This window comes from Cuculus canorus, chromosome 5 (assembly GCF_017976375.1).
Source record: "Cuculus canorus isolate bCucCan1 chromosome 5, bCucCan1.pri, whole genome shotgun sequence".
NCBI classification, from domain to species: domain Eukaryota; kingdom Metazoa; phylum Chordata; class Aves; order Cuculiformes; family Cuculidae; genus Cuculus; species Cuculus canorus.
Genome location: NC_071405.1, coordinates 45949927 through 45975903, shown reverse-complemented (window position 1 = coordinate 45975903; position 25977 = coordinate 45949927). Strand labels below are relative to the sequence as shown.

The window sequence follows — 25977 nt, the reverse complement described above, 5'->3', positions numbered from 1 at the left end:
TGTGAATAGGATGTCCTAAAGGAGAAGAATGGATATGTTTCACCAAGGAAGGACGTTGGGACATATTGGATGGTGGAGGAATCCAAATTCATTACAAAGACCACCTAGTAAAGAATGTTACACAGCAATTAGCAAACTCTGTCCTGCCAGGGAAACCAATAGACAGTAACCAATTAGCAAACTCTGTCCAGTTGGGGGAGTCAAAAGACAGTAAGCAGTTATATAATGAAATCCAAGAGGAATTGCAAAACCAGCTAGGATTCTCCACTTTGGGAAAGAATTTATATGTAGATCTGGCTGAAAGAATAGCCAAGGAACTAAATGTATCTGGTTGATGGATGTGTGGAGGTCCTTTAATGAGTGAAGAATGGCCCTGGAAAGGAACTAGTCTGGATCCTCTTCAAATATTAAAATGGAATAATTCACTCAATTCAGAAGAAAGGATGAGACCGCTGGGAATGGGTCTTAAATTCCGAAGTAATTGGTATGGAATGCATAAGTCGTATAGGATACGGAGAGTGAGTAGGAGAGACCCCTGTAAACAGGTGTATACCCACAATGACACTCATGGGACTTGATGTCCTGAAAAAACCCTAAGGTGTTGGTCCAAAGATAATAACAATTGTACCAAGGCCACTGAGGAAGGCGTTTTTAATTGTACCAGAAATAATCCATTCCAGGGGTTACTGAGGATCCTGAAGTTTTGGGAAAACCCAGGAAATGCCTCTAGGAACTGGTGGAGAGCCCCTGATGGATTATTCTGGATTTGTAATAAAAGAGCCTATTCAAAGCTACCTGGTAATTGGGAAGGGAGCTGAATGTTATGGATTATCCAACTGGGATTTTTTTATGCTGCCCCTAAAGAAGGGGGATGAGTTAGGAATTCCCTTGTTTGAGAACTTAAAGAGGGGAAAATGGTCAGACATAGAATTCGGAGGAACCCAAACCTGGGGAGAAGATGAATAGCCCCCCGAAAGAATTATCCAGACATATGGACCAGCCACTTGGGCACAAGATAGAAGTTGGGGCTATTGGACACCTATTTACATGTTGAATAGAATAATTAGGTTACAGGCAGCAGTAGAATTAATTACTAATCAGACAGCAGCCAGCCTCCAACTGTTGGCCAAACACAATAAACACAGATGAGAGGGGCAATATATCAGAACAGACTAGTTTTAGATTATTTATTAGCAGAAGAAGGGGACGTGTGGAAAATGAAACACTTCTGATTGTTGCCTTAAAATAGATGATAATGTTCAAGCGGTAATGAAACTTGTCATATAAATCTGTCTTGTATCAAGAGATAATGTGCAGACAATCTCCAGACATGGATAAATAACACTCTCTTACAGTTGCAAGAGTGTATTGATATGCTTAGTTGTCTTCTAGGATATAACTGGTTTAGGTCAGGAGATAACATGAAGAGAGTCTCCAGACATGGTTGGATAACCTGAAAAATAAACATTCTTTGAGGACTTACATGGACCTTTGTCTAAATCTTGTATATGTACCTCCTGCTTTTGTAAAATTGGATGACTTTTTTTAGAAGGGCATCCGATTCAGTGCTGAATTGTTAAATAGAAATATTATTGCCTTTGCTTTGAAGACTCTGTCCTTTTCAATATTTTACCTGTGAATAAGTGTTACTCACAATTACAGCTGTGCTCAGGCATTTTGCCTGATCAGATCCCGCCGGCCCAGTGCTTGGACTCGCAGTGGTTCACCTGCAAGCAAGCCAGTGGCTCTTTTGGCAGAGCTGAATTAGCAATGCCTGTGGCCTGGGGCTGCTGTGTGTTTCACCTCCTTGTCTTGCATGTGGCCAGAGCTCACTCCCGCACCAACTGTGGCAGCCAGAGCCAGCCTTGCAGCCAGATACACTGACAAGGGTGCAGAGGCACCTTCCCACCCATGGGAGAGGAGTGCTCAGGAAGAACTGTACTGTGACTCTGCATGAGAAGAGGAGTGCAAGTGACTGCTGAAGTGTTTGAAGCGATAAGTGGAGATGGATGCAGCCCTGAGCATCCTTCAGTGCAAAGTACACTGCATGCACTTTGATGGGAAAAGGCCGTGGCATTTCAGTCCAGAGGTGCTGTGGTGCAAACCTTAAACCTGTGAGCATTTATAAGCTTTCTTTCACACAAAATTGCAGTTGCAGTCAAAATGCCATTCGGACACCAATTTCAGCACTTACTCCTCTGTCTGATCATGGCAGGAGGAATCATAAATCCCCTCTGTTGCCCAGGAATCCCTTGGTAGAGCCATCAGCAGTGCAGCTCCCTGCTGTGGGTACCCCGTGGAGGGGTGGCTGTGGGAGAGGGGACATGAATGTTTGCACTGTTCTTGGGGGCTTTTGAAATAAGGCTTGCCAAGAAAGAAGTCAAAGGCTTAGAAAGCCGTCTGATGAAGAGCAAGAGAGTTTTTATGTGCTCTAAACCCTCCTATCCATTTTTTTCCCTGCTGCCAGGCAGTCCACCCCTTTCAGCATGCATTAGCAGACATCACAAGCTTATTGGAAAAAGTGCTGGAAATGAAAAATTGAATGTACTCTATTTAGTCTTCCATTAAGGAAGAAGAGTTTACTCCACCTCTCTAGGGCAGCAAAAACTGGAGCAGAGTGTTAGGTTCATTGAACATTAAATGATCTTTTCCTATTATGCAAAATTGTTTCCTTAGCCAGTGATCAAATACAATAGCTTTATTAAAGCCCATTTCAGTTAGAAAAACATAAAAATGTCTTTCTGCTGCGGTTGCTCTTATGAAAGACAAAGAATCGAGGGCCTACAACAGAATGATTGTTGCAAACAAGGGAAGCGATGTTCCCTGCTGCTTCTGCAGATGCCCAGACTTCTACACTCCAGTGACAGAGACATTGAGCTGCCTGGATGAGAACTTAATACCAGCTTCCTGCTTACCTGATGGCAGGCTCCTCTGCCCCCCTCTGCTACATGGCAGCACTGCTCAGCAGGACTGTGGGCGTGCCCTACCCACACCTCTGTATGCAGAGCTCGCCCCACAAAAAAAATAATATACTCCCTCTAAAAAGGCATTTAACACATGACCCAAGCTGGATTAAAGTGTGTGCTTTCAGCAGCAAGGAGCAAGGCCGTAATAATGCAATCCTATGGGAAAAATACAATTTGAAGCAAAATGAGCCAATTTCAGTGCAAGTCTCTGGAGGCAATGCTACACTCTTTAGCCAAATTAAATGAAACCATTTTAGTGGAGTTCTGTGGAGGCCACAGTCCAATGTAATTACAATGGCAAACTGATGTTCTGATATAAGTATGCTGCTGCTGCTGAAAGAAAAAGATACAAAGCCATGGTATATAATAGGTATAAAACCCAAGGTTGAAATTAAGTTAGACATACATTGTAAGCTACTTTTGAAATGTATTTATTTATACCACACCAGCTCTGTGTCCTTCTCGGGCACTACAGCGCTTTTGTGAGACTATTGTCTCTCATCTACGGCTTGACACTAGTCCTCATCCTGTTCCTGAAATCTGGGTGCAGCCTCATGTGTTGCAAGAGAAAAGCATGGAGGCAGAGTTGTCATCTCCAAAAGTCACTGAGCCTGACTCAGAAGACACTCACTGAGGCTGAGTGTTCCCCTCTCCCTACACCTGCTTGCCCTAGACGGATGAGCAGCTTGACCCTGCTGGGTCATTCAGCAGTCTGGGATCCTCCTGCAGTGCTCTCAGACTTTCATCTTCACAACACTCTTCCATGGCATTTAAAATACCGTTGCTGCTTAATCTGTGTCATACACAAAAAATTACTTATCTGGGCCAAAGCTCAAATCTCAGTGGTTTTCAGTGGGAAATGGGAATGATCTGTGCCATTTGCATGGCGAGAGCCACATGGAGGAGGGAAGAGAGAAAACCAAGTGCTGGCAGAGGAATGCTGCTGAGCACATGGAGAACAACCCCCTCGCCCAGGGCACAACATTTGCTTTATTTCAACAAAACACCTTCAAGACACAGGAACTTATATTTTAAAGTTATTTTTCCCTGCCTCAATCAGTTTCCATCTTGCCACCCATGGCATAGTGCCCTATGATGTTAAATATTCTGCTTGAAATCTACCTGGATAAGGGGGAGGATCAATAGGCTCTCAGTTGTGCATCCATGGCAACACATACTTTACATACCATTTTATCCTGAACAAAGGAAAATTTGATACTTGATGTGAAAAGACTTGAGGTTTCAGGGAAGGAAGTGGGGGGAAGGGAACAAGCTTTTCCTTCAGGTGCAAACCTGTCATATAGAATCCTTAATGCGATGCACTTAAGAAAAGTATTGATAGAGCAAAATTTGAGGCTCTGTGAGGAGTATATGAATGCTGGACTTATTTCAGCCGACACTACTTGCAGTCTAATGCAAACTAACAGAGCCATCACAAACCTTTAACAGACAAACATGCCAACAAGTCATTCTCAAAAAGTAATAACAGAAAAAAAACCACCCTCCCAAACTCCACAAAGAAAGATCAAACCTTTACACTTTGGACTAATTACATTCTAAATCTGATTCTGATCTTACTTTGACTGGCAGAAATCTAGAAAATCAGTTTTCAAGCTGCAATCAAAAGAAAGTAATTTCTGCATTCCTGAACCCTGGAAGTGTTGCTAAAACTAGGTGGCATTTGTGATTACATTGGGTTTGATATATGATGATCTACAGAAGCCTCACCTATGTCTAATGATTTAAGTTTATCACTTTTCTGTCTTAATAAAGGTATATTTATGTTCTTTTTTTTTTTCAAAAGCCAGTTATTCTGTAGTTGGCTTGAACAGAAATTAAATTAGGTAATCAACAGCAAAAAATGGCCTGATTTTCTTCTGCTGTGTCCCCGGGGATATTTTATTTACATAACCACAGAGTGAGTAAAAAGCATAAAACTATTCATTTCTTGTATGGTTTAATTTTATAGTTACTATGATTCACACTTAAAAAACTGCAAGTTCCTACACCAAGAGCAAGGCAGAGGAAAAATAATTTCTTAGTTGTGTGTCTATCCACTTGAAAAAACAGCATTGAAATCTCAAATCTTTCTAAGCCATCAGCGTGCCCCCAGTAAGTGCACATACTTATGCTAATATATAGTGCTGCACTGACTCCTCCTATCAAGCAGTTTCAAATTTCCATTTTGAAGCTATGCTCTTTCAGAACAGCTTCAAAACAGCTGTGCTGTGAGGTTGTGTGTCAGAAGACAACAGATGTAAGCATGTGAGCTATTGATGACATGTTTGTGCTTATTAAGAACAGAAAGGTCTAGTGTAACTATGGGGAAAAAGAAAAATCATCCATCTGGATACTGAGAAGTGCCTGCAGTAGGGTTATTCCACTAAATCCACATTGCTGCCTTTTGAGACCCATGTTACACAAGGTCTTTGGGAGAAATACGAGACCGACAAATATGTCACATTAAATATAGGCTATAACCATGTCAGTTTTCTTTTACTTATTATTATGATCCTGAGAGTTTTAACTATAAACCCAGGACTGCATTACCTTTTCTTTACTATGAATCCTGCCTGGCATTGTTGGGAAACAAGGTGAACTCTGCAAAGTGGTTATGCTGCTCCTGCAAGCGTAGTAACACAGCACCACGCAGAGTCACAGAAGATGCCAAACAGTAGGAGTGAGCTTTCTGCTAGCTCCCAGTGGCAGCATGGGCCAGCTGCCTGCTCGGGGGAAGCCTGTCCCCTGAGGAGGCACAAAAAAGGGCCCCTCCTGGCCACAGCAGATAGTGAAGGTTCTGGCCAGCCTGCAGTGTCAAAAGCACCTCTAAAATGAGAGCATGCTAATGCATGCATAGGAGAAGAAAACCTGTGCCCAAGTGCTGGCAGATTTGGTGCAAGGTTTGCTTTAGCTCACCTCCACCTTCAATGCAAGATTTACTAGAGCTCACTCATCATTGGCCTTGCTTTCCTGAAAGGATAGGCGTTCTGTCTCTGCCAGCACCAGGCAACGTGCCCTTGGCTTCCCCATTCCTGTTTTCCTCTCTGTAACACATGTGATGCCAAACTCATCTTTGCAAAGTGCTTTGAATCCATCATGAAATGCTCTTCAAAATTCCAAAGCACTAGTGTAACATCGTCAATATTACCACAGTATTTATTATACTGCTAGGTCTGAATGGTCCATGTCATTATAATTAAGCATGAAGATTGTTATTAATTATCTCCTTTTGCTGTATCTCAGCTCACTGGCAGTTGTACAGAGATGCTGTAAATGCTTTTCTTATATTTGCCCTTTCCAAAAAATTTCAGGAAGATCTATGCACATCTGAAATGTTAGAAGTGAAAATTCTGTCCTTCCTAATGCACAAAAGGCTCCATCTGGTACACCTATATTTTACAGCTATTACGCAAACTAAGAACTGAAATGTTAATGAGCTTTGTGAGTAATTCATATCAGGCAGGATAATTTTTAAAGTTGTTCACTGAGTACACTTTTCTTTCTGAGAAAAATTTCTCTTGATGACTATGACAGTTGGAATTGAAAAAAAGCTGATGGATATCATTAAATTGACAGCAGATAGAAAAATTACAATGAAGAAAACACTTATTTGCATTTCATCATAAAATAGCATGTCATGCGTTCCTTACCACCCTAGCTGGTTTTTGTGGGGCACTATGTGTAAGTATGGGCAGGTCCTCCTAGCCCAGAGTAGCAAAGAGGATATAGTACACCCAATGGGGTGGGCAGATTTGTCTGTGTATGGTATAAAGTGTACAAGCATGTGTGAGTATCAGTGGTGTCCAAGAACTTGCAGCAAAGCGTGAGCAAGTTTGATTGCAAACAAGTCCAGTGGGGCACCTTCCCTAGTTGGCTTACTCACCAGCTGTTTCAGGAAGTTGTCTTCCACGCACTCCAGAAACCTCCTAGACTGTTTCCTCTCTGCTGTACTGTATTTCCAGCAGACATCTGGTAGATTGAAGTCCCCCACAAGGACAAAGGCAAGCGATTGTGAGATTTCTCACAGATGCTTATAGAATAATTAATCTCTTCATCCTGGTTGGGTGGTCGGTAACAGACTACCACCATGATACCTCTTTTTTTTTTGGCCTTCCCCCTGATTCCTAACCCTAAACACTCAACCCTATTGTCACCATCATTAAGCTCTAGACAATCCAAACACTTCTTAACGTACAGGACTACCTCACTGCCTCTCCTTCCTTGCCTATGCTTTCTGAAGTGTTTGTAGCCATCCATTGCAGCACTTCAGTTGTACGAGTCATCCCACCACGTTTCAGTGATGGCAACTATATCATAGTTTTCCTGCTGTACAATGGCTTCCATCTCCTCCTGTTCATTGTCCATGCTGCATGCATTGGTGTGGAGGCACTTCACTTGGGAGCCTGTGCTTTCAAGATCACAAACTGTCAGTGGTCTACACAGGGGAAGGGCAGGTCCCCTGTATTTGAGTGCCAAAGGCCTCTTTGGCACAGATATTTTTCTCCTTGTTCTGTGACACAGGCAACCTAGAAAAGACCCATTTCAGAGGTTGCTCCAGGAAACCTATCACGGAAGTTGGAGAAAGGGGCTGTGGGCGACATGCTGCTTCTGTATTGGTATAATTTCCTTAAAGGATGTTTGATGCTTGCCATCCCCAGAATCTGCAAGGGATCTGTCATTTTCTTAAATGCTTTCCCTTCTGTTCCTCTGTCTTTCTATACCTGCAAGGTATAGAAATACAGGAATTCATTGAACATGTCCCATTGCTGCAGACATAGCTGGAGTGGAATTTGCCTACTTTTAAGTGCCAAAATCTACAAAATCTATTTCCTTTTTTTTTTTGTACTTTCATGCCTTTGACTACTTAGAAAGCATCTGCTGGCTTGACACCAAGGGCTGACTTGACACTGTGTGACACTTAAAGAGCTCAAGTGACAAAGGGTAAACAAACATGATGATATCCTGTCAGTACATGTAACGGTGCAATTTAAATCTGCCTGAATGGATTGTATTACAATACGCTGCAACTCCTCCAACTTGCATTCTGTTTGTACCCCACCTGAAATCCCCCTGCCTGTTTCCCTCCCTAGGATAGGAGCTGGAGGGGTCTGAGTATTCAGGGCGCCTGCTCAATTTTCCCTGTATTAGCAATAGCTACATTTTGCAGTCAATCTTCCTTTGGGTTTGTTTCCTTGCAGAAATGATCTGAGTGCCACACACAGGAAAACCCATGACCCAAAAACTCCAAGAAGTAGTTGAATAGAAGGATCACTCAGAAATAGCAAGTTCAATTGCAGTGTCACATCCTCTTGAGTGTCCTATCACTGTCATTATGCTCCAATAATCCAGTCAGACCTCTTCCTTGAGTGCAGTGCTAGCTTGCTTTCAGATGGGATTACTCCGCTCCTTTTGTCTGCACAACTCCATTCACACCTGCACACAGCAACAGTCTCACCTCACACCAGCCTGTGTGAGAGCTTCTTTCCTGGAAGCTCATCCTGCATCTCTGCCTGGAGTGGGCAATGGAAAGCCACAGCACAACAGGGGGTTATGACATTATAGACATAATACCTTGTTCCTGCCCTGTTTGCAAAGTATACTGAGTTAGATCAAATAGTGCCGGAAGGTGGGATTTATAATGTTTTTTAAAAAAAACAGTTGATCCACTACAAAAGACTCTTTGTGGATGCAAGTCACCATGTTGGGAAATATATTCTGCTCACATGAGTGTGCATTACCTCTTTGGGGAGAGCTACATCAGCATCTAGGATGGCAAGGTAAAAGGTTTTCTAGGTCATTGAGAGCTGCAGGAGCTGTGCTGATGCCTGACAGGCACTGCTTACTCTGCAGCCCAGCCCATTCACGTGAGAATTTTGCTGCCTTCAACCCAGGGAGTACAGCTCCAAAGAAGCGATTAAATTTTATGCTGTGGTTGCAAAGTAGGAATAACATGCAAAATGGGATTGAGTCTTAATATGATCTCATGTCATAGCTACTCCTGGACCACCTAGTAATGTCAGTGAGAAAATTCTAAATGCACTGAACTTCAAAGGGAAAGCAAATCACAAAAATGCTGCTGGTGATGTTACAACCATGCTGTACACTCAGTAAGTCTAAGTGTAACTAGCTATATTTTCATTGTCTTCCAACAGGCCCAAGTTATTTTCCAAATCTTTGAATGGGCTGACATGGCCTCAGTCGGGCAGTGAAGTGTGGTGCCAGCGGTCAACTGGGCTCCATCTCCAGGGCAGCTGCTTTTGTGTGAGAGGCAAGGGAACTCTGCACCTGGAAAGAGCTTCCAAGCAGCAAGGGAAATTCTCAAAGAGAAACCCATGATGAAAATAAATTCAGATACAAGCAAACAAAAGCAAATGAGATTTGTGCTGCAAATACCAGTCTTGCTATTCTCACCAAGTGGGAAACAAAGTGAATTTACCCAGCCTCTGCTGCTTGTTGAGGGTACAGTACCCACTGCAATTGAGATATCCCTTAGCAGGTCTTGGAAATGTGGACTCAGTTCTCCTTTCACATTTGTAGGGTTTAGAGGCAACAACCCAGTGACTACGAAGTAAAGCTGGGAGGGGCAACAACTTCCTTCCCTACATGCCTCCTTAGGTTCCACTGAAAGAAAAAATCTGGGGGAGGCTTTCTAAATTTCATTAGGGAAATTACAGAAATATGGGACCAAATGAAGCATGTTCAAATTATAACATCCTCTAGATACTATGTTCCTGCTTTTTTTTTTTTTTTTTTTTTATTTAAGAATCCAGTGTTATCAGTTAAGCACACGACTCTCTACAGTGCTGGAAACCAGACCTCCTCTCTCTGAGACAGGTGGCATGCTACCAACCCCATCCAACCTTTTCAAGACTCTTCCCTGATTTGTGCAATAGCCATATCTGACCCAGGCAACCACCAGGTGATTGTCACTGTATTTCCATCAGATGATTGTCAATACAAAGCAGAGCTGAAGAAGAATTAAGAATTACACACTTAAATTGTGTATTATCATGTAAATGGCAAAGGAATGTCACATGGGATTCTGTGCACTGTTCAGAAAGATAATTGCAGTGACCTATAAATACAAGCTCAGTAAAGAAACTTGTCAGTTAGGCAGCTGAATGAAAGCTAGCCTTGGAGGCTGCCAATATGTTTTAAAATAAATACTTACACAGCTGCAATATCTAATATAGCTAATTAATTGACCATTAATTTTAAATTGTTTTTAAATCTGTTGTCTTTTCCTATTTAAAAAAAAACAAAAAAAAATCAACACCGTAATGGTCAAAGAAAACTGTCTTTATGTGAAGTTTAATCTAAACAAATGAAGACCTCCTGCAGGTAGGAATGCACAGATCCCTCCCAAGTTCAGACGCAGGTTAGCACTCTACATACTGAAGGCATCACCTTATAGCATAGCAGCCACTGAGATCACTGCTGCCTTCATCAAGAGAAGTGCCTGTCCAGATGTAGAAGAGATGCTGCTGCTGTTTGATTATAGCAGCATATATCCTATAGGATATATACTGACATTTGGAGTTTAAAGAGATTTAGTTTGTCCTTTGTCCTTATTCCCGCTGTATTTTGAGCCATACAATGGCCTCTTCTATGAATACTGATACACATAAAACACAAACAAAAGGATGCAGATATTTTATTTTGGACATCCAACGCTACCACTAGAACAAAACTTTTGTATGGCCACCTCCCCCCGATTTTAGCAAGATTGAAAAGCTTTCCAGTTCTCCAATTCTGCCTCAACCCCCACTGTAAACACAAGCAAAATAGGAAGAGAGGACTGAGAACCAGTATAAACACCCACTGAAAGCAACAGCCATCCCTAGGAATGTTCCTAGTACAGTACCACTTAACCTTCACTAAGAAGTTGGTGCCCAGTCCCAGCACCTGAAGATGCTGATGGCAGCTAAGCCCACACCATGTATGTGTTTGCTGAAACTAACCGTTTCATTATCTCGGTGCTAGTCAAGGCACTCCATTTCAGGCTTTAAAAAACATCAAGCTGAAGTATGCAATAGTCACATTATTTTAACCACTCGAAGAGCATTTGCCCTTTCAAAGACACAAGAGCTAGGAAAGAGAATGGTGGCATTTGAAAGCTTAACTCTACCCCTACTTGCCTTGAAGTTAAAAAAGCCATTCAGATCGGTGGAGCGAGAAGCTGCGAAGAGCCGCCTCTGCCAACCATCAGGGAAGACCTAGGAGGTGCATGCTTCCTTGCCAAAGCTCACGCAAACATTCAGGACAAAGAAGGCAAAATATTAACAGACTTTACTTAAGTATCAGTTTCTTTAGTATGTTACAGAAAAACTTATGAACATATATAACGTCCATAAAAGTCAGACTTTGTAAAATAAAAAGTTCTTTTATAAAAATTTAGAAGTAAAGTGCATGGAACAGTTTTTTCCTCCACTTTAACTATTGCATCAAAGTCTTAGCGCATAGCAATGCTTCTAAGACCTGGGAGATCCTCATGTCACTCATTCGTCAGTTACTTTACTGGTCCGATGTAAGGATGATAGTGATGATTACAAAGGCTTAAGAATCAAAGCAGTTTAACCAGATGCATCCACAACAAAGACTAAAAGCTAAGGGAATATGGGCTTCCTATACACTTCTTATCGTCGAGATTTAACAATCAGCGAAAGGTTCACTCTCATTAAAGAAAACCGGTAAGAAACGAGCTTCATAAATAGGGCAGTTTTTCTAGTTAGGGGGTCCCCTATTGTGGAATCGGTACTTGGTCTATGAATATCAACGTTCATATTTAAATATGCTACTGCAAAAGGAAGAACATATAAAAAAAATGTTTCAGCTGCCTCCTTTGGAAGGAAGAGGCAGTCGACTCCAATCCTGATAAAGATGACAGCTTTCCTACATCTCTTAGGATGGCCAGTGCACCAAGAAAATTAAGTAAAGTACTCAAGATGCTGAATCCTCTCATTTTTTTCAAGCTCTGGAAGCAGAGCTCAGGAGTGAAACTCGGCTGTAATTACACTGATCGGTCTCCGCATCTTCAGAGATCTTGACAAATCCGAATTAACTCTTCTCGGCAGCTCCGGCACACGAACCCGAGAGCCACGTCTCGGCGCCTTCCGCCTGCATGCCCGGCAGCGTCAAGCTCGGCAGTCGGGGAGGCACCGAGGCGGCGGGCAGAGTGAAATCCAGCCTTCGGAGAACAGGAAAACGGAGCGCTGCGGCCAACCGGCCATCGTCGCCCGCTCCGAGGCCGTCAGAGCGCGGCGGCCTGGGCGCGGCAATGGGCGATGTGGCGGTGCACAAAGTCGACGCGCGCCTGCAGCAGCTCCGCCTGCCGCTCCGAGAGGAAGCCGAGGCGCGGCCAGAGTGGCTCCCGCGCGCGGAGGCGGCGGCGCAGCTCGGCCGCGGCACTGCGGCGGCGGTACAACTCGGCCACGCGCCGCGCCGTGCCCGCGCGGAACACGCAAAGGGAACGGAGCAGCGGCTCGTTGTAGGGGTCCCACATGGCGAGGAGGCGGTAGCCGTGCACCAGCCCCGCCTCGTTGTCCATGAAGACGAGCCCGCCGTCAGGAGAGCGGAGCAGGTTGCTGGTGGCGCGGCGCATCACCCGCGGGTCCCACTGCAGGCTGAAGAGGTTGCTGACCAAGCGGTCGAAGTTGGCCGTCAGATAGTCGAAGAGGATCAGGTCGCTCCACTGCACCAGCTCCACCAGCTGCGACAGCGACAGGCCGTTCAGCTCCCCGGCCGACAGCGGCTGAAGCCGCCGGCCGGCGCCCCAGGGCGCGGGGGCCACCACGGCCGTGAGGTTGTCCACCCAGCGCGTCAGGCTGACCACGGCGCCCTCGGCCCAGTGCGAGCCGCGCAGCTCCTCCTGCACCGGCTCCCACTGCCGCCCGCGGGCCTCTACCAGGGCGAGGGCCATGGGCGGCAGCCGCTCCTGCATGCCCAGTACCCCGGCCAGGTGGTAGGAGAGCGCCTCGCCCTGGATCTGCTCCGGGTTGATGCCGTAGCGGACGCAGGCGCGGCTCCCGTCCGACAGCCGCGCCAGGCGGTTGGAGCTACGCCCGCAGCCGCCTCGCTCCAGCGAGGCCACGCGGGCGGCGCGGGCGGCCGCCAGCCACGCCGCCGCCTCCTCCGCCGCGAAGCCCGGCGGTACCCGCTCCTCCAGCTCTCGGCTCCAGAAGATGCCCCGCTCCACCGGAGAGGCGGCGGCCGGTGGCGCCGAGCCGATCGCAGCGAGTCCCCCTCCTCCGCCCCGCTCCTGCTGGCCTGCTGCCACCGTCGGCACCGCCAGCAACGCCCGGAAAGTTTTCTGCCCGCTGCCGGCGAGCGGCCCCCAGCGCCCCGGGGGCGGCCCCGCTGGCGGGCGCGGCTCCGGCACCAGCTGCGCCGCCGCCTCCCGCCGCAGCAGCACCGTCCAGAGCCCCGGCAGCGCGCCCAGCAGCAGCAGCCCCAGCATGGGCAGGGGGCCCGGCGCGGCCCGTCTCTCCCGCTTCATCCTTTCGCCGCTTCACGCCGCTGCCGCGGGACGCGGCGGCGGTGCAGCCCCGCCGCTGGGCCGCTCGGCGCGGCGCTGGCGCATGGCCGCGATCCGGACCGGACACCCGTCAGTCTGCGAGCGGGAGCAAGGGAGCCCGCCGACTCCCGCGCCCCGAGCCCGGCTCCGCCAGCAGCCAGGAAGCACGGGCACCCGCACCACGTGGGGCAGCCGTGGGGGCGCGCCCGCCCCGCCCCGGCCTGCCCCGGCTCCTGGTGTGGCCCCTCCGCTTAAGGCGGCGATGCCCCGAGCGCAGCAGACGCGAGACGTCCCATTGACGAGGTGGAGAGGTGGGGGGAGACGTCCCACGGGAAAGGAGAGCGCTGTGGTTGAGACGCTCGGCTCCGTCGCTTCTTCTTCTTCACTGCAGGTGGCACAAAGGAACGCCCGCACTAAGGGAAGGGGGGGAAAGGGAAAGACGATGTCCCCCGCCCCGGTGCGCTAGCCCGTGGAGTCTGCAGTGGCGCCCGCCTCCCACCCCCGCCGCACGGCGCGGTCGCGTCGCGGTCACAGTCGGAACTGCTCCCTTTCCGCCCCCCCTCCAGCGCTGGGAGTCCGAGAGCGGCATCCGGGAGTCGGCACGAAGGCATCGGCCGAAACGCGCTGTGCACGCACCAGCCACGTGTACGTATGGATACATGCCTGGACGCACGCAGCTGCCTGCTCAGGACCAAGCCGGGCCACTGCAGCGTGATGCCGAGGCCCCACTCGCTGTGGGTCAGGCACGGCCGTGAGACCCCGCGGAGCATCACCTCAGCTACTGCCTCCTCCTGCTCCGGCGACGGCAGGGGAGAGCCAGTGCGGGGGCCGTCTGGACGGAGGGGAGCGCCGCGATGCGTGTGGTGCGCTCACCCATCCCGGTGTGACGCGGTGTGTGCAGTGTGGACCTGGCATTTTGACCCCACACAAGAGGAAGTTCCAAGTCTTAGGACACAGCGGCAGAGCAGGTCCCACCCCGCGGGATTTCCTGGCCGAGAGAACCAGTTAGCCCTCCTCCTCAAATTTTGTCCTTTTGAGGTCTTTAGGTGTACACTGGAACATTAGAAGAGCAGCTAATTTACTGTCACCCCAGTGAAAGAAGAAATCATTTGTTAAAAGTTACAAGTTTGAATTAACTAAAATATAGAATTCTGACATAGAAGGGTTTTTTTTTCAGCAGGGCGGTGACTGTATCTGATTGAAGACAGATAACAAGGACTGGTAAAACCGACAAGGGAAGGACCACCACCTGGGACAGATAAGGCCCGAAGATGGCCCTGGGTCTTTAAGAGCATGGGCAAGGAGGAAAGGTGAAAAGTTCAGTGCAAGGAAGACTATCTATCTTCATCCCCAAAGACCCCATCAACCATTACCATGAGAAAACACGCAGGCGCTAAGAGGAGGAGACCTATGATAATGAGTTCCCGGAATTAATCTTACTATGATAATGAGTTCCAGTGACTAATCTTACTAACCCTACCCACTTTTTGGAAAAGTCATGACTATGTATGTTACCCTAAGGCATATGAATAACATGGCACAATAAAGATGTACCGGTTTTGACACATGGCGTGCAAGCTTGGAGGAAAGATCCCCCTTCCACTCTGAACAGCTGCATACCTGCACCTAACTCTGTGTTTGGTGTCGTCACTCCGCAAGTCACCAGTTCCAGTTTCCGGCCTTACAGAGGCAAGGAAGACTAACTCTGCTTTCTCTGTGTTTTACCAGAGACTTCTCTTGAGACAAACGCGTTTGTGGGCCGAGTCAAACACCTCTCCCTACTTCAGTAAGTGCCGTGACTATCCTCCAAAGTAGTTGTTAGAGTTGGACCAGGGAAGCAAATCAGCCATATACAGAATCTTAAATATTACAAAGGGAAAACGATTCCCTTTTCACCTCTTCCTACTCTCTCAAGATACTGCAGCTCCTAGTTTTCCAACCACACCAGTCTTCAGGGCTGTAAGATATAAGAAAAAGGAAGTTGTTTTCCAGGATTTTGTTAAAAACATCCCCCTAATCCACCTTATCACCTCCCCCGCTCCCGAAACAAAAAAAAAAAAAAAGCAGAAACCCGATCCCTTGTCTTTTGCCTCAAATTCCCCTTTAAAACGGGACCTGGCATCCGCCTCGTGGAAGTTCCGGCTGTAAGACGCCAGTCCCTCATGACCCCCGGCCTTAAGCGCGCCCCGCGGCATCTAGAGCCGGCGGCAGGGTTTCCCCTGCAGTCACCGGCGCAGGGCGACCCCAGCGGCCCGCGAGCCCGGGTAGAGCCGAAACGAATCGACACGAGCCCTCTGCCCCCTCCTCCGAGCCGAGCGGCCGCGTGGCACCAGCTCCTCCCGCCGGTCGGGGCGCCGCTGTGCAGGGCGGGTTGACAGCGCGACCGCGCCAATCCCTGTCCACCAGCCTCAGCATGATGCAGTCCGAGGGGAGTGAGCTGTAGGAAGCCCTTCGGAGGGTGAAGGGTGCGCTCTTGGGTGGAGGGGTCTGTTGGCGAGAAACGGAACTGCCAGGCACGGAAGGGACATCAAGTGCGTTTCGAAAACTGTGGCTGATGCCTTTCCTTGCATCCAAATTGTGACTGTTGTAACTGGGAGCATTAGTGCTGGTGGGTCCCTCATGCACATAGTGACTTGCTAAAATAATGACAAATAGTCACCATCCTGGCTTCCTTCAAATGCAGTACAAACTGTGATCATTCCTCTTGTTACCTGTGAATTAAGGTCTCGGGGTGTTTCAACTCTGAAGCCTTATTAGCCTTACACTTTCACCCTTTGAAGCCACACAAGCTGAAAAGTGAACACCAGGTGAGTGATTCAGAGCTACCGATTTCTACAATTCACAGTGGCCGATAAAGATAGTCCCATTACACTAAGCAGGAGTTTCTTATCCAGCAGTAGGCTGGTTCATCTCCTTTTCTTTTCTGTGTGAGCGCACATTGCAATGTGCTTGTACCTGTGGAACTGCGCTGGGGATGTGAAGCTGCTACAGACAGGCTGTAGCTAAATGATTCCCCTGCTTCTTCAGTGCTGTATGTTCCTTTCCCTCCATACTTCCTCTCTGTGTGTTTTGAGCCACTGAGTCAGTGCAAATGTGTGCCTCACATCCCAGTAACCTATACTGGCTGATTTTCAGTGCTCCTTTTCTGCTAATGACAGGTTCTTTCCTACTGATACAGCCTCCACGGTGCCAACTTACTTGGCAGTGAAAGCAACTTACACTACCCTTCTGCTCTGCCTGAACCTATGGCCTCCTGGGGGAAGGTATGCTCCCGCATAGAGCCCCCTCATCCATGTTGATTTCAGGTCTTCCCTTTAAAAGGAAATTGCATAGACTAGCTGGCTAGTGGAGAAGACTTGTGCCTGCAAAGCTGTCTAGTAAATATGGCGGTGTTGCCATCAAAACAATGCTATTGCTGATACAGCTGTTTTCTCTTGGGGAACAGTGGGAATTTTGGAATAAGTTGTACTGGCAAAAAGTTAGTGTGCAAAAATGTTACGGGTTTTGTGTCACTGTAAGTTATTTCCACCCTAGGAGTGCTTTGTACAAGTATATCAGCAATGCACCCAATGTATATGCCTGACTCTCTCAAGGTGGATTTATATTTCTCAACCTAAAAAAGCATCCCCTATGATGAGATAGTCCAGCGACTGAAAAGCAAGATTTATAGCTGTTTGTGAGTGGGTGATGGCTGAAGAAGTTAAGATGTTCTGCATTCATAGCAAGGGGGTGAACATTAGACACCATGCCTTGCAGGCATGTAAGCAGTTTCTGGAAGTATATACAGACTTGTCTTAGCCTGGAATAGAAAAATCTGGAAACCTTTTGATTGCTTTGACTCCGTAGTTAATTTCACAGAAAAGCTCCCAGACAGATGGGACTCTACAAGGATTACTTTTGTAGTCTGAAGCACCATGCAGAATATGAAGCTAGGCAATTTTTCTACACAGAATGGATCCTATCTCTCCTGTGCTCTGAGACTCTCTGTTTTTAATATCTGTGGCAGTCTGCTTTTAATATCAAAGAAACAAATGAGTAAGTGCTTCAGCTCTTGTGCCTGCTTCCTGAAAGTGTTCATAAAACTTGTCAAGTACCTGATGACGCTCAGTCAGTTAAGGTTTTTTTCCTCATCCCTATCAAAGGTGAACGGCAAAGGCAGAAAGATATTTGTGTTATGCTCAAACTGATGGTTTTTTTTAGGCCAAGACATAAAGAGATTCAAGAAACCTCTTTCAGTGAAACTGCTGAGGCAATTTTGGGAGCTGAAAGGTAATTAAGAGGATAGACAATGCATTGGGTACTACCCTACGCTTTCAAGTAGGGTTTCATGAAGGCTCAGATCCCATACCTGCAATATTCCTATCATATATATCTATAACTTCTCTCCTTATTCACTCACTCAAAACATATGAGTGAAAAATATTATTCAATATAGTTCACAGTAATTCCAGGCACCTGCCCTGGTGTCGCATAAGAGAAGACAGAGCGGAAACCCAAACTTGGTGTTTTTCCAGAAGAGGGAAGGTCAAACCACCTTGATAATAGCCCATAGACCTTCTTTCCTCCTGTCCTGTCCTGCAAACCCATGAAATGTACCTGAAGAAGTATGTATGATTTGGAAAGAGACTGCTTTTAGGTAGAGACTCTCCATCAACTTCTGGTATGCTGGGCCAGGGGCTAAATACCCTTACTATTAAAAATATCCTCACTTTAATATGTTCTCCAGGCACTTAGACAACCCTGTGATGTACTCAGTTAAATACTGATGCATCAGATTTTACTAGAAAAATGAGGCCAGGCTAAAGGTAGAGTTACTATTGTTACAGGAATGAAAAGAAATGGTTGCAAAATTTGGCTTCTACTGCAAAAATACACCCAGGACACTTAAGCTTTTCAGCAAATCCTAAAAAAGTGCAGTTTTTGCACTGCCAGTGAAACTTTTCTAATTAGTCTTTAAGTAAAAACCCTGGCTGCACTGGTGGAAAGCCAGCTGTTCAGTTCTCACTAAGCAAAGCGAAGCAAAGGATCAGCTTAAATAGCAAACCCAGTTTTGAGGCCCCTAATGTCTTCTTTCTGTTGTGTTGCTGGATTATTTCCAAGGACAGAGGAGCCACTCTGGCTGCCAAAAGTGCTGAAGGGAGGAGACACGGAAGAAAAAAATATATGAGCTTCCTGAACTTTTGCTTTTCTTCCCCCAGGCCTCCCCTCCTTAAAGGTGTCCTCTATCCCTGCATGAAGCTGTAAGGTGGGGTGGTGAGAACCGGGGAGTAGCATCCCAGTTGCTCTCCCTTGGCCCCTGAGTCCTGCCAGCGGAAGTCCTCTCCACACTGTATCTGCATGGTGCAGGGTTTTACATTTCTGCCCATCTCTTACTCACACCAGGCACTCTAGCGAGCCTGTAGATTGCCCACAGGGGCATCCCTGGCCTGACAGTCACTTAGGGCTGCACAGTAGCATGCCAAACCATCAGTGTATGCAGCACCCCATGGACTTCAGGATGTGACCTCCAACCACATATGGGGAGCAAGTCTACTAGTGAGGACAGGTGACGGTATAGTGGTTTGCATCCAGCTGCACAGAGGCAGCTTGTGGGGGCTCTTCCTTGCCTGTGGGGACTCTTCCTTCTCCACATTCTCTAGGTTTTTGTTTTGTCCAATTTTAAGTCATTCAAATGATGAGATTTCCACCCCTCCTAGCTCTATCCAGCAGATGTCTCTGCTGGGAGCATTGTCTGTGGCTGAAATTCCTATTGTAATAGTTCTTCACATTCCAGCTGCTGGGATCAGGTTATTGACTGACACTCTCACTCTTCACTGAAGAAAATAAGTAGGGTCTACCTTGATGTATGTAAGGACAGCCAAACTGTCTGATGGTAAGCCAGCTGAGCCTGTATGTGATTGATCTAGCTACGTTAGCCAGGCTCCCTGTCTGAGCTCAGAAGGCTGGGTTCAGGTTATTAGCACAGGAATAGCGCGCACTGGCATGATTGACCTAAATTAAGAGTCATGTGGACTTAGCAGTTTGGGTCTCTGCAGCTGCAAGTGATCCCTACGCCATGGCCTGTTCTGCAGTGGAGATCTTCCCTATCAGGAGTTCTCTGGCTAATAGAGTGAGAAGCAGGAAACAAAAGAATCCTCCCACATCTGAGTCATGATAGTATCCAGCTTTGAAGGTCTCAGTTCCTGATTTTTCTGTGATTTGGGTTGGTGACATTGAGAAATTTCACTGCTGCACACTCTACATCTTAATGTGACCCATTTAAATTTCTAAGCCTTGTTAAACATAGCATTAACATTCAGTAAATGTCTCATTGATTACATATATATTTATCTGGTGGTATTTAAATAGCATTCTCTTAAGGAATGAATAGAGTCAGAAGGAATCTGTAGTTATGATTTGTCATTTAAAAGGACCTTGGAAAGTACCCTTCAGAAGTTAAGGACTCCAGTCAGGAACTGTATCTGCCCAATATCTAAGTGCCATAAACATTTTTACATACAAGAAAAAATACCGTAATTCTTTTGTTAAATCAAAATGCATTTTAGCTGTAAATGAAATCCGCTTTATTTACAAACAAGAAAGCATTTCACTTATTTAACTGGCCCAAAGCAATACTTAGTTCCTCAGTCTGCAAAGCCTATCGCTGGCCACTAAACAGTGCAGCAGTAAGGTGTAACACTAATTAATGGCTGAAGCTTTAAGCTGTAAAACTACAAAATACAGACATGATTTACAAGTCTACTGGAGTGTACATTCTGCTCTGTGCTCTGGTAGGATACGTCTCTTCCACCTCAATGGGGAAAGAGGTGCTGCTCATCTTCCTCCAAATGCCTGAGACAGGTTTAGGACTCCTGGCAGCCAATTTAAGAGTAACGTTGTGCTTACATGTGCTGTACCAAGTGTGTCTTTTATCAGGAATGATGAAGTACAAAAGCATATGAGTAGTGTCTCCTTCACAAGATAAGTTATTTTATGATATCTAAAGAAGGTTTTAAATTCTCCTTGAGAGCTGGGAAGAGTTGATGGACTCTCAAGAAAGTAAAACCTAGTAGAATTTTATTATTTTTCTTGTGGTTATACATGATCATTTTGTCTAACTCCTGATTTGTGTAGGACTGTGTCCTTCTCATCGATCTCAAACTAAAGACTGGAAAAAAAGCAAGAAGTTTGGGGAATAACTGAGCTTCCCTATCTTCTAAAACAGCTATAGTTCATTCACTTTTCATCCTTGCTCGGTTCCCTGTTATCACATTTGAACTTCCCCAGTATGTGGGTGGAGAGGAAGAGCAGCACAGACATTTAAGAAAAGAGCTCTTTTTCCTCTGGGAAACTGACCAACATTTTTTGCTTTAATTTAACCCAGTTTCCTTGCAAATGACTTTCTGCCTAGTTGTCCAACTTTCTGTAAACAGTTTAGTGAGAGTCAAAAAATAAATCCCCCAAAGGAGAGAAAAATAAACATAGCCATGAGTTACTGAAGTGAGGTCTCTCTTCCTCTTGCTCTTTGCTCGCCATCACAGGAGCTGATTTTCTACTGAGTCACAAAAACCAGACTAGAGAGATAACAGGAGACAGCTTTGAGATGGATTTGAACAGACACTTGATCTTCCTCAGATTCTGGGTGGCACTAGGGACGTGACTTAAAGTAACCTGCCCCACAAGGAATGGTAAGTGGCGGTGTGGAGTTGCTGAGCTAGCCCTGGGTGTCTCCAGGCTGGAAAAGCAGCCCCATGGGTATATGTGCTGTGTCAGCTCCCTTGTTTAGGTCAACAGGACCCACTTGCATCCCTCTCTGGCTCCCTGTCCATACATAAAGATTGTAAGGTCTGCGTTAGGATTTTAGAATCGCCAAGGCATTACAGGCCCTTTCACAAACTCTATACCAGATGCTCTTTATTCTGGGACAGAAGTGTAAGAAATACACTACATTTCTCTTAAGTGCCCTTTTACACAGTTCCGCAAATTAAGCACCAACAATTCAGCTTTGTAGGGCTTGCATCACCACAAACCTTCTCAGCACTCTGCACAGCAGTGTTATTTCACTCTATGGATGGGCAACCTGCGGCAATTACATAAAATGACTTTCAGTGCTCTCTCCTCCAGCTGCTAGGCTGAAGGACAAGAAGGACAAAGCCTATGTGAAGATGTTGGACCTTCCTTCTGTATATCCTCTCACCAGCAGCTGCAGCACTCAGGAGCCCATGTGAGCACTTTGAGAGCTTCCAGTACCCTGCTGCCAAAACCAAAGAAAGAACAATGTTCACTAGGTTAAATATGAGCATGAGGGTGATGCTTAGGCTGCGCTTAAGATTACAGCTACAACATGCTCTGATGGATTCATATTATGACTTCTGCTCAGGAAACAAAAAAGTAATGTGTAACACCCATCTTAATTGCTTTACTATCTTAAAATGTCAAGGTTGAATCTCCTCATGGTCAAATGCTCTGACGTGTCCAAAGTAGTTAAAATGCTGTTAATGTACCACTAAGAGTCCCAACTTAAATGCAAGTTATTCTGTGGTTTTAGTAGGGTTTAATGGTCAGAATACCAACATAGAAATAAATATCTCAACTGTCTCAAGACTTTTCTATATGAGACTTCTTCCATACCCCGGAAGACGCTGTATTCTTGGATATAGTTGACTGTGCTGACAGGGGTGTAATTGGCAAAAAGATGATATTACCTGAGGTCTGGGTCTTTAAAATAAAACAACAGACGATGGAATCCTTCTTTGCCCCGGGAAAGGTGGTGGCCTGTAGGAGTTCCCTTCAGGCAGTCTTGGTAGGAGAAATTTCTAAGATGTTTCCATTGGTGAAAATCCAAACATTGAATTTAACTTGGCTATTAAATTGGCTGGTGAGGAGCCAATTAGGTGGGCAATATGGTTGGCTGGTGAGGAGACAGGAACAGAAATCATGTGTAGCCTGGCACATACAGAAGGAGCTCAGGGAAGAGAAGGTATATCCAGGAGTGCCCCATCCTGACTTACCCAAGAGGTAAGTTAGGAGCCCTTCACTGCTAAGAAGCTTGACCTGAGGGTTTCCTGTGTGCAGGTACATGGTTGCATGTTTCTGGTCTTTGAAACTCTGTCTATCATAGATCTTTATTTAGGATTCTCTTTAGTCCTTGGTAGGGGTCTTTAAAATCCTCTTTGGGATTTTAGATGCAACTTAAGTTTTTCCCTTCTCAAGTGATTTAATTTTCATGATTGCAGTTCTGACACTGCAGTCTGCAGTGTCAGACAACATTGCTTGAATATGGATCTTGATTTTACATATGTTTTTACATCCTTCTTAATATTTACTGGAGGCTGTTGTTTGACTTGCCTGGAAATGGGCAGGTTCACTGATATCCAGGGAGCTTGGAAGAGGAGAAGATCCAGATCACCTTACCTAGCTGTCAGTCTTTACTAGTTACTTGTTGTGCTCCTTTTTGGAAGTTGAATACACTTCATTAATGATGTCGGCAAAGCCAGAGAGGTACAATGTTGTGAACTGTTCAGATAACAGAAAACCCAGCTAGGGATCTGTTGAAAGGGTCAAACACTGGCCAGCAGTCATTTCTAGTTCCCACTTTTCCTGAAAAACTTTTTCGTTTCATGTGCAAAGTAAAAAAAAAAAAACAACCCCCACCTATTTCTAGTGGTAATAAATATAAATCACGATAGTATGGCCAACAAACTCATTACTGAAATATCTTTCTGTCAGGGTTTTTCTCTATACAGCAACATTACCTATGAGTATTAGACAGGAAGTATTAATCCAAATCCACAAGAAAACATAAGTGGGTAGAAACAAGGAAAAATGTTTGAATTTGGCACCGCACTTCCTATTTTAGTCTCATGAAAAGTTCCAGGAATGATCTTGGATTTGCTTCTTCTGAAAATCCATCAGGCTTATTAGAATTTGAATTTAAAAAGTGTTCAAAATTTAAAAAGCACTGTAGAAAATGTTTGGGTTTGCATCATATTTTTACTTCAAATTTAGTTTAAATTTTCTTACTTTTAAAATTTTTTGATTTTTAATGTAATTTCCTTATACATTACTAGCATGAACTGCTGCTTCTGATATATTACAATATGACATAATACAGTAACTGAAGTGCTTTATTATTTTAATGTAATTTTTTGGAATGTATAATGTTAATAATTAGCAGCAGCTGTTATTTAGAGCTGATTAAAACTTCATGCCATATTTCCTAGAGTATTTTATCTTATTCTTTTAATATGTGATGCAATATAGCATACTGACACTTTGTGCAGTATAAATAATTTGAGTGCCAGGATGACTCAACAGCAATGATTTGCAGAAAGCAGGGTTAACAATGCCATAAGAAATAGCTTAATATTAGTGGTACGTTGTGCTTTGCTCGTATTTTCCATCCCTATAACAGCAGACTAAGACAATTAAATATCCATTTATTACTTCTGTTTTCCAGGTAGGCAACCAGATGCTCAGACCAGTGCAGTGATTTCAGGGCAATGTTAATATCTGGGATCTATGTTTTGCAGGTACTGCCATATCTTTTCTGCACCATTGTTTTCTAGGGGTCTGCAGATGTTGCAGCAGTCCAGCAAAAGAAGCAACATGACACTTACACTCTAACCAGCCAAAGTTTCCTTCTGAACCCTGGTATTCAGGATAAGATAGTTCACTTCAGAAAGCTCAGCTTCTCTCTCCTCTTACAGTGGCCACTTCTGGTCTCTTGACCTTAATATTGCTCATCTCTGAGTGCAGAGAGCAAACTTGACTCCAGTTTTATGCAGGCTGCAGAGGTGGGATGTAGCAAAGGATGGGCCTCTGGTGTAACACTTCCTCCGATGTCCACTGCATGCCAGCAAAGATCTTAGCAACAAGCTGGGTCTAACCACTGACCAGTGTCTCTTAAAGAGCTGGCTAAGTTTCTGTTGCTTTGGATCAGGCCCAAACCAAGCAATTTCTTTTGTCTTTGAGTCATTGTATTCTTGAGTGGGTGACACCTTCTCTCAGACCAGGCCCTTATATATAGGCAAGCACTTCAGATGGGGCATGCTGACCTTGGCTGTCACTCTTGCAGGTGCAACCTGGAGGCAAGCATCCTTCACACCAAAACCCCACAGCCCTATAGAGGTTGTTACTGTGCCAGAGGATGGCAAATTCCTGCTCCTCTCTGTCTTAGAAAGGACAGGTTTACTCAGAGGAATGAGATGAGATGAGATGAGATGAGATGAGATGAGATGAGATGAGATGAGATGAGATGAGATGAGATGAGATGAGATGAGATGAGATGAGATGAGATGAGATGCATAGAGATCTGTTTGCTTCTTCCTCTCCTTTCTCATTCAGTCTCAGATGCGTGTGTTCCTAGATACAGAGAACTAAATCTGAGCCACAGGCATTTACATGGGTCAGAATTTTTATAGCAATAAAAGTGAGCCTCCCTTTAGGCAGAATTGGCTGGAATCCCTGGTCTGGAGCTGTGCTGATGGGGTAATGTCTGGAACTAAAAAGGTAATCTCCAAAATGGAAACATTAAATGCTATGGTAACACCATGAACAACAAACTTGTCTTAAAGATACAGGCTCAGCATTAATTTAAGCCCTAGGAATTAGAATGAGGGAAATATCAGTAGTTTGCAGTGCTGTGTTTTATCCGAGATGAAGAAACAGGATCCTATGCCTTTAAATGGCAAGGTATATACACTAGAGGTAGATGGTCAGGCAGCATCCTGCTGCAGGCTGCTGGCTTTCATCAGGATCCCTTCTGGCCACTCAGCTGACATTACATGTGGAAACTGAGCTCTTCACGTATTACCTCTGAGCCTTCTTTCTAGTCATGTGCTTTAATTAGAGAGGAGGGAGTATATCTGTGTAATTTGTTAATCAGTGATAGGAGTTGGCTGAGCTGCTGCTGCCAAATCATCCACTCTTGAGTCACAGAGAGATTCTTCCCCAAAAGAGCAGAGATTTTTCTTCAGTGATATCTGACTTGTTCTGTGCTAAGTGACAGCTCCCTGTTGAAAGTGATGTATGTATTCAGGATATGATGAGTTTGGTCCCAGTTTATCCTGGCCCTAATGATAACACTTCACAGGTCTCCTGACAACCCCTAAATCCTTAGCAAACAGAAGTTCCATATGTAAACTTTCTGATTTCTATCCAAAATAGCCCAAATGAGATTTTTCTTGTTTCTTTTATTTCTTTTGTGAATTTGAATCTCTTAACTATCATGGCACAGTAGTTTCCATCTGGAAAGGAAAGGTAGTCAAAAAGTAGTCTGACAGTGCTCAATGGAAGGCTGGGGCTTTTGAAGTTGTGACATAGGCTGCAGCTCAGCAGATCTGATTTTAATGTGTTTGAACTTCTGCCACAAATTTGCTCTCAGATCCTTGACAAGGCACTCCCTTTCACTATCCCTTCAATGTCTGAAGTGTTTGTTAGTGACACCAGCTAGGCAAGAAATCTCTCCTGTGTGCACATACAGCATCTGTCATAATGAGGCCTCAACCTGAGCTGAGG

The 25977-nt window shown here is 45.4% G+C and overlaps 1 protein-coding gene across 1 annotated transcript; it reads right to left on the bottom strand.

The window, feature by feature from the left end:
* Positions 1–12079: 12079 nt before the first annotated feature.
* FJX1 (four-jointed box kinase 1) lies at positions 12080–13593 on the bottom strand. The gene has a single exon (XM_054068780.1). The coding sequence runs from the start codon at positions 13459–13461 to the stop codon at positions 12217–12219; it is 1245 nt and encodes a 414-aa protein (XP_053924755.1). The 5' UTR covers positions 13462–13593; the 3' UTR covers positions 12080–12216.
* Positions 13594–25977: the final 12384 nt, after the last annotated feature.

Coding starts and splice junctions, on each gene's coding strand:
- FJX1 (XM_054068780.1), bottom strand. CDS start 13,461: ATGAAGCGGGAGAGACGGGCCGCGCCGGGCCCCCTGCCCATGCTGGGG.